Source organism: Populus alba, chromosome 6 (genome assembly GCF_005239225.2).
Source record: "Populus alba chromosome 6, ASM523922v2, whole genome shotgun sequence".
In the NCBI taxonomy this organism is placed as follows: Eukaryota; Viridiplantae; Streptophyta; class Magnoliopsida; order Malpighiales; family Salicaceae; genus Populus; species Populus alba.
In genome coordinates, this window is record NC_133289.1 from 15,242,039 (window position 1) to 15,255,343 (window position 13,305).

A 13,305-nucleotide genomic window follows, 5' to 3' on the forward strand; every position below is an offset into this window, starting at 1 on the left:
CTACCAAACATCGGAAAATACTTTTTTCGAAATTCACTTTTCCGGAATTCACTTTCCCTGGAAATTCACTTTCCAAAAGAAAATTACTTTTCAGTAAACAAACGGGGTCTAGAGAATTCCACAAATCAGTGGTGATTATCTAGCTTTCCCTTTTGAAATCAAGGATGCAAATTGAATATTTTTTTTGTTTTAATGATTTTAATTTTTTGTTTTGGAATAATGGTGTGGAGAGAGAGTGTGCGTGTGGAGTTTTCAGCGGCTTTGACTAAATTAGGAATTACAAATTATGGATCAAAATGATGTAAGACCTAACATGATTTTTTTTATTTATTATTTTATAAATATCTTGCTTTAATTTTATGACTTATCCAACAATTGAATTTTACGAGAGTTTATTTTTAGTGATTTCTCTGATCACAACATTGGCAACTACCCTCGTCTTTCTTTTTATTAATTATTTTCCAGCCTTTGCTAATTGTTTTCTTTACCTTTCATTGATGTAGAGGTTGTTGGAGTGCATTGGTGATTCAATGGTGGTAAAAATGTGGAATCTTGATGTCTGGGTTGGTGTAGTGAGGATTTCGAGAGAGGGAACCTCTACTGAGTGAAACTTTGGGAAGTGATAATGGAGGAGGAGGTTATTCAGCTCTGATGGGCTTTTGGTAGGGTTAGTTAGATAATTGCTATTGTGCTAGTGATGGAGTGAAGGGCTGGTGGTGGTGGTAGTGGTGGAATATAGGAGTAGTGGAGGAGAAAGGAAGAGAAGGTGAGTTAGGAGAGTGGTGGGTTAGAGTGGTTTTTGTGTTAGGTGAAAGAAACCACAACAGAAGAGTGAATGAATGTGTTTGAGTTTTGAATTATGGGTTTTAATGGGAAAGACGTGTTCTCTTCTTGATCACTTGAGCTTTTTATTTAAATCAGTGAGCTGGAGAACGTTAATCCTAGGAATGCTACCTCTTTCCTCTCTCTTTTTCTGCCTGTACCAGTTAATCAACATATTATTATGGTTGGTGTTTAATTTTTTTGTTCATATAAATAAATAAATAATTATTTAAGAAAAAACATAGTTATTAAACCCAATAAAATCTATGATTCGGATTGTGATTTTGGCCTGTTATCTTGGATTGAATTATTTCGGTTTACTATATATAGGATTGTTGTCATCTTGAGCAAATATCTCGGTATTGAGTTGATGCCCGATTTTGCAAGCATATTTTTTATATATATAATATAATTAAATAAAAAATAGCTAAAAAAAATGTTATGATGCCAACCTTGTAATTATGTGGTCATGCAATCCAAAACATGTCTGATAGGAGTATGAACATAATGAAAAATCGTCTCAAAACACTAATACTATTAGAATAAAAACCTCAACCCTATGAATATTAATTTAGAAATGAGAAGTATAAGAAAGATATCATAAAGTCAATCAACCCGCGATAAGTCAATTTAGTTCGTTAAGTTAATTTTAGTTCATTATAAAATTAAAAAATACAAGAATTTTCTCACACAACTGAATAAACTCAGTAACAATAGTATTATAATCTTGACAATAGAAAACTCTAATGAATCTATCTTTTTTGTAGACTAAATTAGTTCACTTAAAAAAATTGATCCAAAATCTATATTAATAAACTTCAAAATATAGACCCAAACAAACTTTGAACCATAGCTAAAAACTAACTAATGAATTAAGTCTAAATAAGTGCGTTAAAATTTCTCTAAGTTGTTGAAACTTAAAAAGAACCAAAATAAATAAAAACCAATTGAACTAAAATATTATAGTCTTTAGCTACCACATATATCCTAGGAAAAAAAAGAGAAGTAGCTGCCACTTATGTTTCCGTTTCAGCCTAGGAGAATTAATTGTAGAGTTTAATTAATGTCTTTGGTGGAAGGAAAAGTTAGTGCCCAAATATTTCCTATTCGTGCTGAAATTATACGCCCTTGGTAGCTAAGGAAACTATTTTAATTTGCTGCCAAATATTCCTCGTAATGGAATGAGAAATTGCTGCTATTTTCAAGGCCATATTATTGATGGATTGGACCCTTTTCACACTTGAATCAAATGAGCTAGAATCTCCTTTTAGAGTGTGTTTGGTATTGCAATAGCTGTTATAGTTGTATTGCAATAGCTGTTATAGTTGTGGTTGTAGTTTGAAAAAAATTATTTTATAAAAAGTACTTTTAGTTGAGGTTGATTTGAAAAAATAGGTGTTTGGTTAAAACTGTGGTTGAAATTGAGATTGAACAAAAATAGTTTAATGTGTTTGGTTAAGAATGCTTTTGAAATTGATGTTATAAAATAATTTTAAAAAATATATATTAATATTGATGATTTTTAATTTAAATATTGTGAATTTAACTATTGCTATTACATCATGAAATAAATCATACTTAATATAAAATATATTTTTTATTATTCCATAAAACCATCTACAATTCCATTAACACACTAAAAAATTAGCGTATAATAAAATTAGATAAAATATTATCAGGTATAAAATTCACTCTAAACTAATTTTTTTTAAAAAAAAAATATTAAAAAAATTAACACACAAAAAAAAAAACACAGTGCAAGTGAACAGTGTACTAATGCACATTGTTCATGTTAATTGCACTGTTCATTGAACAGTGCAAAGCAACTTTCAGCTGCTTCTTTCAATCCTGCGTTAAAAACATAGAAATTAATGGGACCTATGAATAATAATAAGTGTTTTTTTCCTTTATCAAACATTTGGCTCTTGTGTTTTACTTTAAACATAATTTTTAATGCTTAAACAAACGGTCTCTTAATACTCCAATGCATTTCCAAAATCATCACTGATCAAAACCTTTGTAACAAGCTTATTTACCGACTCTTTCAATGCTTTTCTCTTTGACCTTATAATTGGTTTTATTGGAACATCTAATGGATATTGTGTTTATGGATTGATATGCATTAGGTTATTAATTCTAATAGAATTTATAACTCGAGTCTTGAGTTTGATGGGTTAACTTATATTGATTGAGAATCAGCCTTTATAATTTTTTTTTTAGTTTGTTTTTTATAAGGTTATTACTATCTCAAACAAATATCCTCACATTGAGTTATTGCTCGATTTTGAAAGGAATTTTTTTTTTGTTATCATATAACTAAAAAAGAATTTTAAAAAAACTATTAAACTCAATTTAGTTCATGACCCAATCATAAATCTTAGATCAATTTAATATTTTGGTTGATCTAATGTTTCACTATTTCAATATTTTTTAAAAAAGATGTCATTTTAATTTTTTTTAAAGTTAATTTATATTTTTACCTGTTATTTAAATTGACTTTAGACATGACAAATCGACTTTGTCAATTAAGACAACTTCCTTATAATTTAATTTGAAACTCGAACTTAATAAGGAATTAGATTGAAAAGTTTCAAAATTGATTTGTTAATGCAAAAACTTTTTGCATAACCTGAATATTTTTTTTAATGTTAAAAAATATTTTAATATGATCAACAAAGGAACGAGGATCACTTATCTAGTTATGCACTAGATTGTGTGGATTAATGAATATGACAAGGGAAATATAATAGCATCATAATCTGAAAAAAAAGAAACATGGAAAGTCTCCGATCATAGAAAAGAAACTTGCAGGAAATATGAAATTGAAATCAATTTACGTGAAACAAAATGAAAAAAAAAGAGGAATTATTGCATAAAAAATTGAAATCAATTTACGTGAAACACTTTATTAGTAGCATAATTTATTGCATAAAAAATAATGATAGTTAAAAAAAAATATGTTCTTTGTGGCTCTAGTGGCAACTTAGATTAAGGTTCTATTACTTCAAGAGAAGCTTGTAAAAATTCTAATGATTTGAATTAAAAAAAAAATCTAATTTTTTTATTCATGTATTTCTTTTTTATTTTGATGAAAACATATATTTTTTATTAGAATTTTCTTTTAAATAAAAATTTATTATGATTATAAAAGCAAGTTTCGTTTAAAAAAATTAAAAATAATAATTAATCATGAGATGATAATTTATGCACTTGTATAAATAGATATAAGAATAATAAATCTGAAAAACATATATAAGAAATTTACAATAACAAGTTTAAAAAATTGATATTATGTTTTTATTAAATATTAATGAGCATTTTGTTTTAAATAAAACGTGTATATTAAGTTAATATATAATTATTCATAAAGTAATTGTTAATACAATCATAAAAGCTCTAATCTTCTTGAAATTATGATATAATTGAATAATTATTTAAATATTATTTTGATAAATTTATTTAAATATGGTTTTATTACAAAATTTAAAACTAAATTAAAAAATAAAATAAAAAATTAAGGGTTAAACAAAGAAGAAGAAGAAGAAGAAGAAGCAGCTAGACATGCTTTGGTCTAAAAAGATGGACCAATGTGACTAGTTTTCTTTTCCTAGCTTTTTTTCCCCTATACGAGCACTTAATTCTTTTAATAGAACGGATGACTTGTTGTTTGTCTTCTTCACCATTTAGCATCAAGATCAGTATGTTTGTAGTTGGAAAGTTATTGGCCAAACACTTTATCTATTTTTAATGTTTTTAGGTGATTTTTTTCCCTCTTCTCTAGATATCAAGGGATTAAATATTACAAAAATAAAGTTTGGTATTAAAATATAAAATATAAAAAAATAAGGACCAAATAATATATAAATTAAAATTTTAGGAATTTAATTGAATTTCTTATGATTTCTGATTTTCTAAAAATGAAAAAGTAATTATTATTTTTTTAAATTCAATCCTTTTCTTTCAATTTTTTTTAACAATAATATAATATTTTATCCCGTATTATCGATTTTTAATTTAACATCAAACACTTTATATACATGAGGGGGAAATCTCAAAACATAAAATCATATTAAGATGAGATTTACAGAGAAATGAAGTTGGATAATCAAAATAAAAATAAAATACACAAAAGAAATGATAGTAAAACACTTCTATAATTATAATATATTGTTGCAATGGCAGTAGGTGAGTGCTGCTGATTACTATGATAGCAACAAGATGGCCTTTATTTTTCATTCAGCTAATTAAAAGTGATCCGATTGGGCATTGGAGTTCTGTCTTCCATGAAAAACGCCACTTGCCAGCGCACCCATATCACCTACGAGACCCCTCACCAACCCCCATTTTTATACTAATATTTTAAAGAGTCCAAGTTAGGTGGTAACAATCATCAAAACAACCTCAAAATCTTACCCTAAAGCAGAATTTCTTGTTTTTTTTTTTCTTCCGAAAAAACCAGCATATTTTGAAAAAATATTAGCTAACTAGTTTATATAGAGACGTTTCTTAAACTGTCTTGCATAGAATAAAAATACTCCCAAGACAGTTGGCCGCAAATTCGTTGGAACAACCCCAAATCAACACTCCTGTAATAGGTGTCCCGATGTCAAAGGTGCCGAGCTACATTTGGGACCCCAAGAAGATGTGGTAATAACAACATCATGCATTACCATCACCATACTAAGAAAATTATTTAGAGTAATCTTAAGGTAAAGTGAAAGATTTTGGTTTGGTGATAATTAACGTTTTCGTATCCCCAAGAAATGTCCTTGTGCGTAATTAAGAGACTGTTTAAGAAATGCCCTTGTTAGTTTTTAGCTTCAATTAAGACCTCTTTGCTTGGATTTGCGTTGGTGACAAGAAAATAGCAAAATCCCCAGAAACTCCTCCTCACCGGCTCCCCTCTACCATCACCTACTTGTATATTACCTCAACCAGAAATCAAACCAAGTCCAAGCCAGGGAAGCAAGTAACCATACACCTACCTTCTCCTTTGCTTCCCAAAGATCATTCTCTCTTTCATTCTCTGTTCCAGACAACAATGGAGGCGGTAAATGATCAAGCACAAGAATTCATTTTCAGGTCCAAACTCCCTGATATCCAAATCCCAAACGACCTCCCTTTACACACTTATTGCTTTGAAAACCTTTCCCGATTCAAAGACAATCCCTGTTTGATCAATGGCCCTACCGGTGAAATCCACACCTACACGGATGTTGAGCTCACATCACGCAAAGTCGCTTCCGGCCTCAGCAAGTTAGGCATCAAACAAGGCGATGTTATATTGCTGTTGCTCCAAAACTCGCCAGAATTTGTGTTTGCGTTTCTCGGAGCATCAATTATTGGTGCTATTAGCACAACCGCAAACCCCTTCTACACTCCCTCTGAGGTCGCAAAGCAAGCAACAGCATCAAAGGCAAAGCTGATAATAACACAGGCAGTTTACGCCGAGAAAGTGCAACAATTCATCAAGGAAAATGACCATGTCAAATTAGTGACCGTTGACTCTCCACCAGAAAACTACTTGCATTTTTCAGAGTTGACAAATTCTGATGAGGATGATATTCCTGCTGTCGAGATTAATCCTGATGATGTCGTGGCACTCCCCTATTCGTCAGGGACAACAGGTCTCCCTAAAGGTGTCATGTTGACTCATAAAGGCCTCGTTACTAGTGTGGCACAACAAGTTGATGGAGAGAATCCTAACCTCTACTTTCACGAGAAGGATGTGATTCTCTGCGTTTTGCCTTTGTTCCACATCTACTCGCTCAATTCCGTGTTACTTTGTGGGCTAAGAGTTGGTTCAGCAATTTTGCTTATGCAGAAATTCGAGATTGTTACGTTAATGGAGCTTGTACAAAAATATAAGGTGACAATTGCGCCATTTGTCCCCCCTATCGTCCTCGCAGTTGCAAAGTGTCCAGTCGTTGACAAGTATGATCTTTCTTCCATTCGGACCGTAATGTCTGGCGCCGCGCCAATGGGGAAGGAGCTTGAGGATACAGTAAGGGCTAAGCTGCCTAATGCAAAACTTGGACAGGTACAGAGTTGATCATCCACTCTTTAATTATTATTTTTTATTCTTTCATGTTCTATACCAAAAAAATAAAAAACAAATAAACAATTCTCTTGAATCCTTGCAAATTAGTAATGTTAACAATCCAAGGAATTAATTTGCTCCATGTTTATTTGTGAAGGGATACGGAATGACAGAGGCAGGACCCGTGCTATCGATGTGCTTGGCATTTGCAAAGGAACCCTTTGAAATTAAATCCGGTGCCTGTGGGACTGTTGTTAGAAACGCCGAGATGAAGATTGTTGACCCCGATACCGGAAGATCCCTGCCACGAAATCAAGCCGGAGAGATTTGCATTAGAGGTAGCCAAATCATGAAAGGTACACGTTTCTACCAGCTATCTCAAAGGGTTCTTGCTAGTTGTTGCATGTCATAATCAATTTCCTACAGTAGTAAAAGCTCAATACTTCTAACTAACATGTCAAGCAGTCTTATCCTTTTAGGGTGGAAATGGATTGGTTTGCCTTTTTTTCTTTCTTTTTTTTAGTTATATAACATGAAAAGGAAGTGAGGAAAGTTTCCGGCGGTGTGGGAGTGAAATATGTTCAAAAGAGAAGCTATAGATTAAGACTTGTAGGCACATAGTCCCACTGTCCATGTCCACCACTTAACTTGTCAGGCATGCTCGCCTCTCTCTCGCTGTCGTGTGGAAAAACAATATTGAAGTCTTCGTTCAAGTTATGGGTGTTGTTCCTTTCAAAAGTATGGGTCCTAGGCTTACAACCATGGGCCTGCAAGTTCTTGCTCCACTGTTTTTAAATTGATTTATGTATGGATTAAAATTAAATTTATTTTTATATAATACCAAGAAGAATTTCCCTAGATACTAACTTATTTGTAAGCTCTGCATGCTATGTTGCGGAAATGCAGTCTACTTATTCTATATAAATGTGTGCGTTTTTGGCGGAGTTGTCCATGATGTTTTAGTTAGGTGGTTCCAACTAATTTGAAGACAAAACCTTTACATGAAAAGATATTTGTAAGCTCTGGTGACGGTGAATGTTGTTTAATTAGAGTTTACCGGTTTGAATTTTATAAATTTCAAGTTTATTGGAAGTTTATATGGTTATTAATTTTAAAAAATGAAATTAATTCAAATGTGCATAAATAGTCCGAACACATATATTAATAATAGTAATAATAATAAAAGATATTGATTTCTTAATTAAGTGTCTTAGTGTTTGATTTCTTAATTAAGCAAAGGAGCGTCATTATTATTTGGTATTCAAACGGGAGAATCATTAGCTTATTTAGCATTAACATAACGCCCAAAAGTCTCCAAAAGGTATGGGAAAAAAAAACAAATTTAAAGTCAAAGATGAAGGGATCATTGCATTAACCAAATATAAAGAGACTTTAACACTGCTGTCCTATGAAGTTGTTTTGTTAGGAAAATAAGGCCATGATGTCGCAACAACTTCTTGGTAAATTTAACTGGTGACCAAAGATACGCAAGATTGGAAAAAGAAAAGGAAGAAGATATTAATTAAGGGGAAATATAATAATAATAATAATAATAATAATAATAATAATAATAATAAAGAAGCATTGGAAAGGATGTATTTTGGGTAAAGAAATAAAATGAAAAGATAATTCCCTGAAAGTTTGAATTTTCTCAATATTGCATTTGGTTAGGTTATCTAAATGACTCAGAGGCCACTGAAAGGACTATAGACAATGATGGATGGTTGCACACCGGCGATATTGGATACATCGACGACGACGACGAGCTCTTTATCGTCGATCGATTGAAAGAATTGATTAAATACAAGGGTTTTCAAGTAGCACCTGCTGAGCTTGAAGCAATGTTGATTGCTCATCACGACATCTTTGATTGTGCTGTAGTGCCGTAAGTCCTATTACATATTTGTTTATATATCAATGTGCACAATCCCAACAACCTTTGGTAATATATTATGTTTCTTGATTTGCATTAAGATCTATGCTTCTGTAATATATAATCAGCAGTACCATTTTCTTGGTGGGTATTTCAGCATGAAAGATGAAGCTGCCGGAGAGGTTCCTGTTGCTTTTGTGGTGCGAGCAAATGGTTCCAAGATCACCGAGGATGAAATCAAACAATTTATCTCAAAACAGGTACCAATTAGCATTCTATGAATCAATTAAATAGTTCAAAAATCACTCGATATTACATTAGAATTACAATTATATAATATACAAAAACAAATCGAGGCTTTTTACTGTAGCAATCTACAGTACAATGAATTTTTTTTTTTTTTTTTGCTTTCAGTTTCATCTTCAAACTTGTTTTTTTTCTTCAATTACAACATTGTATGATCAAATTAATGACAAATTTCTAAAATTCTGTTGAGGAAAAAAAAATTCAACAAAAGAGGATCAAAATGTAAAACAAGAATAAATCTCATGGCCAATATCATATTTCTATGAAAATAACTCTTTCGTCCATATATTTTCTTTCTTCCTCTTTTTTGGTACCTATAAATCTCATGGCCAATATCAATTTTCCTATGAAAAGAACTAGAACTCTTTCGTTCACCTATTTCCTTTCTTCTCCTTTTTCAATGCCTATATTTTTAGAATTTTAGTTTTGGTCCAAAAATTTATTTTATTTATTTTTTTCATTTATTGATGTAAGAGAGGAGAGAGAAAATCACAGATAGCGATAATAGGGAGAGAAAGTTGTTGGTTGACAACATTCCAAAGATTAAAAAGATCAATCTTGATGTCAATGAATTTCATTCAATGAAAAAACTTTCATTGAGGTATTTTTGAACCTTCACCTTGCTCAAAAAGTAAATTGAGGTTGAGAAAGAATTTTTCATGGTTTGATTCTGTATTTTTTATATCTTTTTTGGTTGGATAAATTGTTTTTTTCTTAGATTCCAAGTATATTTATTAGACATCTTTAGATGAAAATGAGTTGAAAAATATAATTTTTTTTCCATTTTATTCTTAAACATTGAGTTTTTGTTGAATTTGTTTATTGGCTTTTCCCTCCATTTCTTCCTTCAATATCTAATTGATTTTGAATCTATTTTTATAATTTATTTCGATTTGCTTTCTATAAGTTATTGCAGTCTCAAACAAACATTTGGTCATTTAGTTGTTGCTTAATTTTGCATCTTTCTCTTTCTCTTTCTCTTTTATATAATTAAAAAATAGTTTTAAAAAACAATTATTAAACATATTGGAGTCCCTTACCTGAATAACATATTTGTTGGAGTAACTTAGGTTGATTGAAAATTAAACTTTATAATTTAATAGTTTAATAAAACAAATCTCAGCAATAGATTGATGCTCAATTTTTTCTAGCGTTTATTTTTTATCATATCTTTAAATAAAAAATAGTTTAACAAAACAAAGCTATTAAACCTAATATAATCCATAACCTGGATCACAAGTTTGACAGATTAAGTTGCGAGACCTAGAACAATCCATCACTCATTGTCTTAATATGTTAGATGGGTCATGTAGGGACAACTTAAATACTACTTAATTTGAAACCTGAGCTAATTAAGGAATTAGTTTGAGAGGTTACAAGGTTAATCCACTAAATCGAGTTTAATGACATTATCAATGTAGCCTTTATAATTTTTCTTTATGTTTAATTTTTTTGGTCTACCCCGTAGCATAGCATAGCGAGACCCAATAATCTTATGATCCATATTTGACTTCTAATTCTAGCTTCATGGTGTATGTGATATGCACCGAGCACCTAGCAGTAGCTACTTAATAACAAGTATGGATAACCACATTATTAGATTAATATAATATTAATTAATGCCTCCGCCCAGGAACATATATCTATTGTCAAGTAATTTCCTACAACATGCAGATCCTGAAAGCTACTTATTAGTAGCAATGGAGTACTTCATGTTTTGGGTAGTAACTAGCTATTGGACCTCCCTTTCATCATGGTCAAATATTATTTTTTCATTACAATAGCATTTTCTATGCTTTTTTTTTTTTAACATAAAACAATCTTAATTGCAAATCGAAAAGTTCATGTATGCATTTAATTAAATAAATTAAGAATTATTTAACTAATAAAAAAAATTATAAAACATAATTTCTAACCAAATAAAGTTAACCAGTCAAACTTATGACCCGATTCATGTACTCAACTGAGCTAAACAAGTTTTTTTTTAAATATTTTTTTATCTAAAATAGTCACCTACAAAATTATTGGGCGATTGAATAAAAATACAAACTAAAACAAATCACATTGCCCAATTAGCAATTAACAAAATATTAAACGATGAAATTATAAAAACAAAATAAACAAGAAAAATTTTAAAAATATATATCCAATTGTGATGGGTAAAATTTGGAGAAAAAAATAAATAAAATAAAAAGGAAAAAGGCTCAAGTGCTCGAGCCTAGTTGGCCCAAAGTGCACAAGCCTTAAGAAAAAAGCCTAAGTGCACAAGCCTAAAGCAGCCCACACACCTAAGCCTTATTATTATTTTTAATTTTTTTTTATTAAGGGGCACTGTCCACCCCTTAAAATTTTAGAAAAAAAATAGCAGGTAACGCGTCGCCTACTGAGTTAGACAACATTTTGCTATCTCACTAAAGCAAAAGACATGTTGCTTGTCCTAACCAGATTCTGGCGATCTCTAGTCACTGAAAAATCACCCTGTGATGTTCTAGACCAAAACAAATGTCATTTTCAACTATATTTTGATCCAAAATAAAAAAAGAAAACTAAACACTCTGTAAAACTTATTTATGGCTTTAAACAGTCTAAAAAATGGCTTGCAAAACTCACAATCAATTGATCAAAATTTTTTATGGGCTTAGATCTACAATATAAGACACGTTCAAGGGAAAAACAAAATATAGGATAAACTCTCCCTGCTAATAGAAATCCATTTACACTAGAATCACCATTTTACATGGCTTTAATTGGTGTAAATGATGACTTTCTCTTTCTACCACTAGAATTCAACCACTTTCTCTTTTTTTTTCTTAAACTAGGGACCAAAAATTAAAAAAAAATAAAATTTGAGACCAAAAGTGACTTTGTTCATAATTTTTGAAAATCGAAGGAACCAAATAATTATAAATGGGAAAGTGTGGGGACTAAAATACATTTCACCCAAACTTGTCTAAAGCCCCCCGTTTCTTTCATGTTTTTCACTTTGGTACCCTGTTTTTTAATATCACCCTTACCTAACAAAGTAACCTGATTTGGTCTCCAATTTAGCAATTTAAGGGTGAAATTAGAAAAAAAAAAGTTTTTAAACAAAAAAAATTCATTACGGAAGTCTACAATGAATTGTGAGAGGGGCTATAGTGTGTTAGAGGGAACAATATTTCCCGGAAGCCTTTTAGAGTATTTGTAAATCTCCTAACCTTATCTAAAGCCATCTATTCCCTCCATGTTTTTCATTTTAATCCCTATTTTTTAATATCACAATTTCTTAACAAATTAACTTAAATTAACCTCTAACTTAGCAATTTAAGGATGAAATTAAAAAAAAAGTTTTAGAATAAAATAAATCCACTGTAGAAGTCCATATGAATTGTAAAAGGGGCTATAGTGCATGGAAAACAGTATTTTACTCATAGAGTATTTGCAATGATGATATTAAAAGCATTAATTTTTCTGAAACCATAAACTTGGAACCTATTTAATGTTTACAATATATTTAATAGAATTTATCCCATATACTTTTATGGGTTATATAGTTCGCATTTTGATAATTTAATTAAATGGGTGTGATGATTTGTTGTGTAGGTGGTCTTTTACAAGAGAATTAGTCGGGTGTTCTTCACGGAATCGATTCCCAAGGCTCCATCCGGAAAAATCTTGAGAAAAGACCTAAGAGCAAGGCTTGCAACTGGCGATCTTCCTCATTAAATTCCAACATGAGACATACATGCAAAAACAGCAGTAGTCTGAAGTCCAGAGGCAGTATGGTCTTGCTGGTTTTCCTTTCCTTATCGGCCCTCCAAAAGGGACAGGAGAACATATAGACTGTATTATTTCAATGATCAGTCTGTTCTTATCCTTCGATGCAAGTTGAATAGAAGAATGAGCTTTGTATTAATTAATATGCTCAGGGTATTGTAGGACATGTTTTTGACGACGTTAAAAACTTGGGACGGAAAATTCTGGTTTGTATAATTGTATCAATTTGCGTTACATATAATAAGTCTCGTTTCCTTTATTTTCTTATTATTCCACATGAGTTGTATTATTTATTTATTTATTTATTATGTAATTGGTTTTTTATTTTTTGGTATAATATTGGATTTGGCTACACAAGCAGGAGTAGTTAAAATTCCCACTCTCAAATTCTCCCTCTATATGCTTGATGGTCGCCGGAATGGAGGCTTCTCTTGATCGGTGCGTAGAGCCTACCTTTAAATGATGCTATCAAGGTAAGTTGAAGTTAAGCTGATGTTATTATAACTGT

The 13,305-nt window shown here is 30.9% G+C and overlaps 1 protein-coding gene across 1 annotated transcript; it reads left to right on the forward strand.

Annotated features, from left to right (window-relative positions):
• Nucleotides 1–5,560: 5,560 nt before the first annotated feature.
• LOC118032475 (4-coumarate--CoA ligase CCL1) lies at nucleotides 5,561–13,067 on the forward strand. The gene is made up of 5 exons (XM_035037180.2): nucleotides 5,561–6,862; nucleotides 7,020–7,218; nucleotides 8,534–8,747; nucleotides 8,893–8,995; nucleotides 12,624–13,067. The coding sequence occupies exons 1-5, from the start codon at nucleotides 5,864–5,866 to the stop codon at nucleotides 12,744–12,746; spliced, it is 1,638 nt and encodes a 545-aa protein (XP_034893071.1). The 5' UTR covers nucleotides 5,561–5,863; the 3' UTR covers nucleotides 12,747–13,067.
• Nucleotides 13,068–13,305: the final 238 nt, after the last annotated feature.

Bases quoted from the DNA above. Each gene is read 5' to 3' on its own strand.
- LOC118032475 (XM_035037180.2), top strand. From the start codon at position 5,864: ATGGAGGCGGTAAATGATCAAGCACAAGAATTCATTTTCAGGTCCAAA. The intron at 8,748-8,892 runs GTAAGTCCTATT...TGGGTATTTCAG, and splicing joins TTTGATTGTGCTGTAGTGCC to CATGAAAGATGAAGCTGCCG. The intron at 8,996-12,623 runs GTACCAATTAGC...TTTGTTGTGTAG, and splicing joins AACAATTTATCTCAAAACAG to GTGGTCTTTTACAAGAGAAT.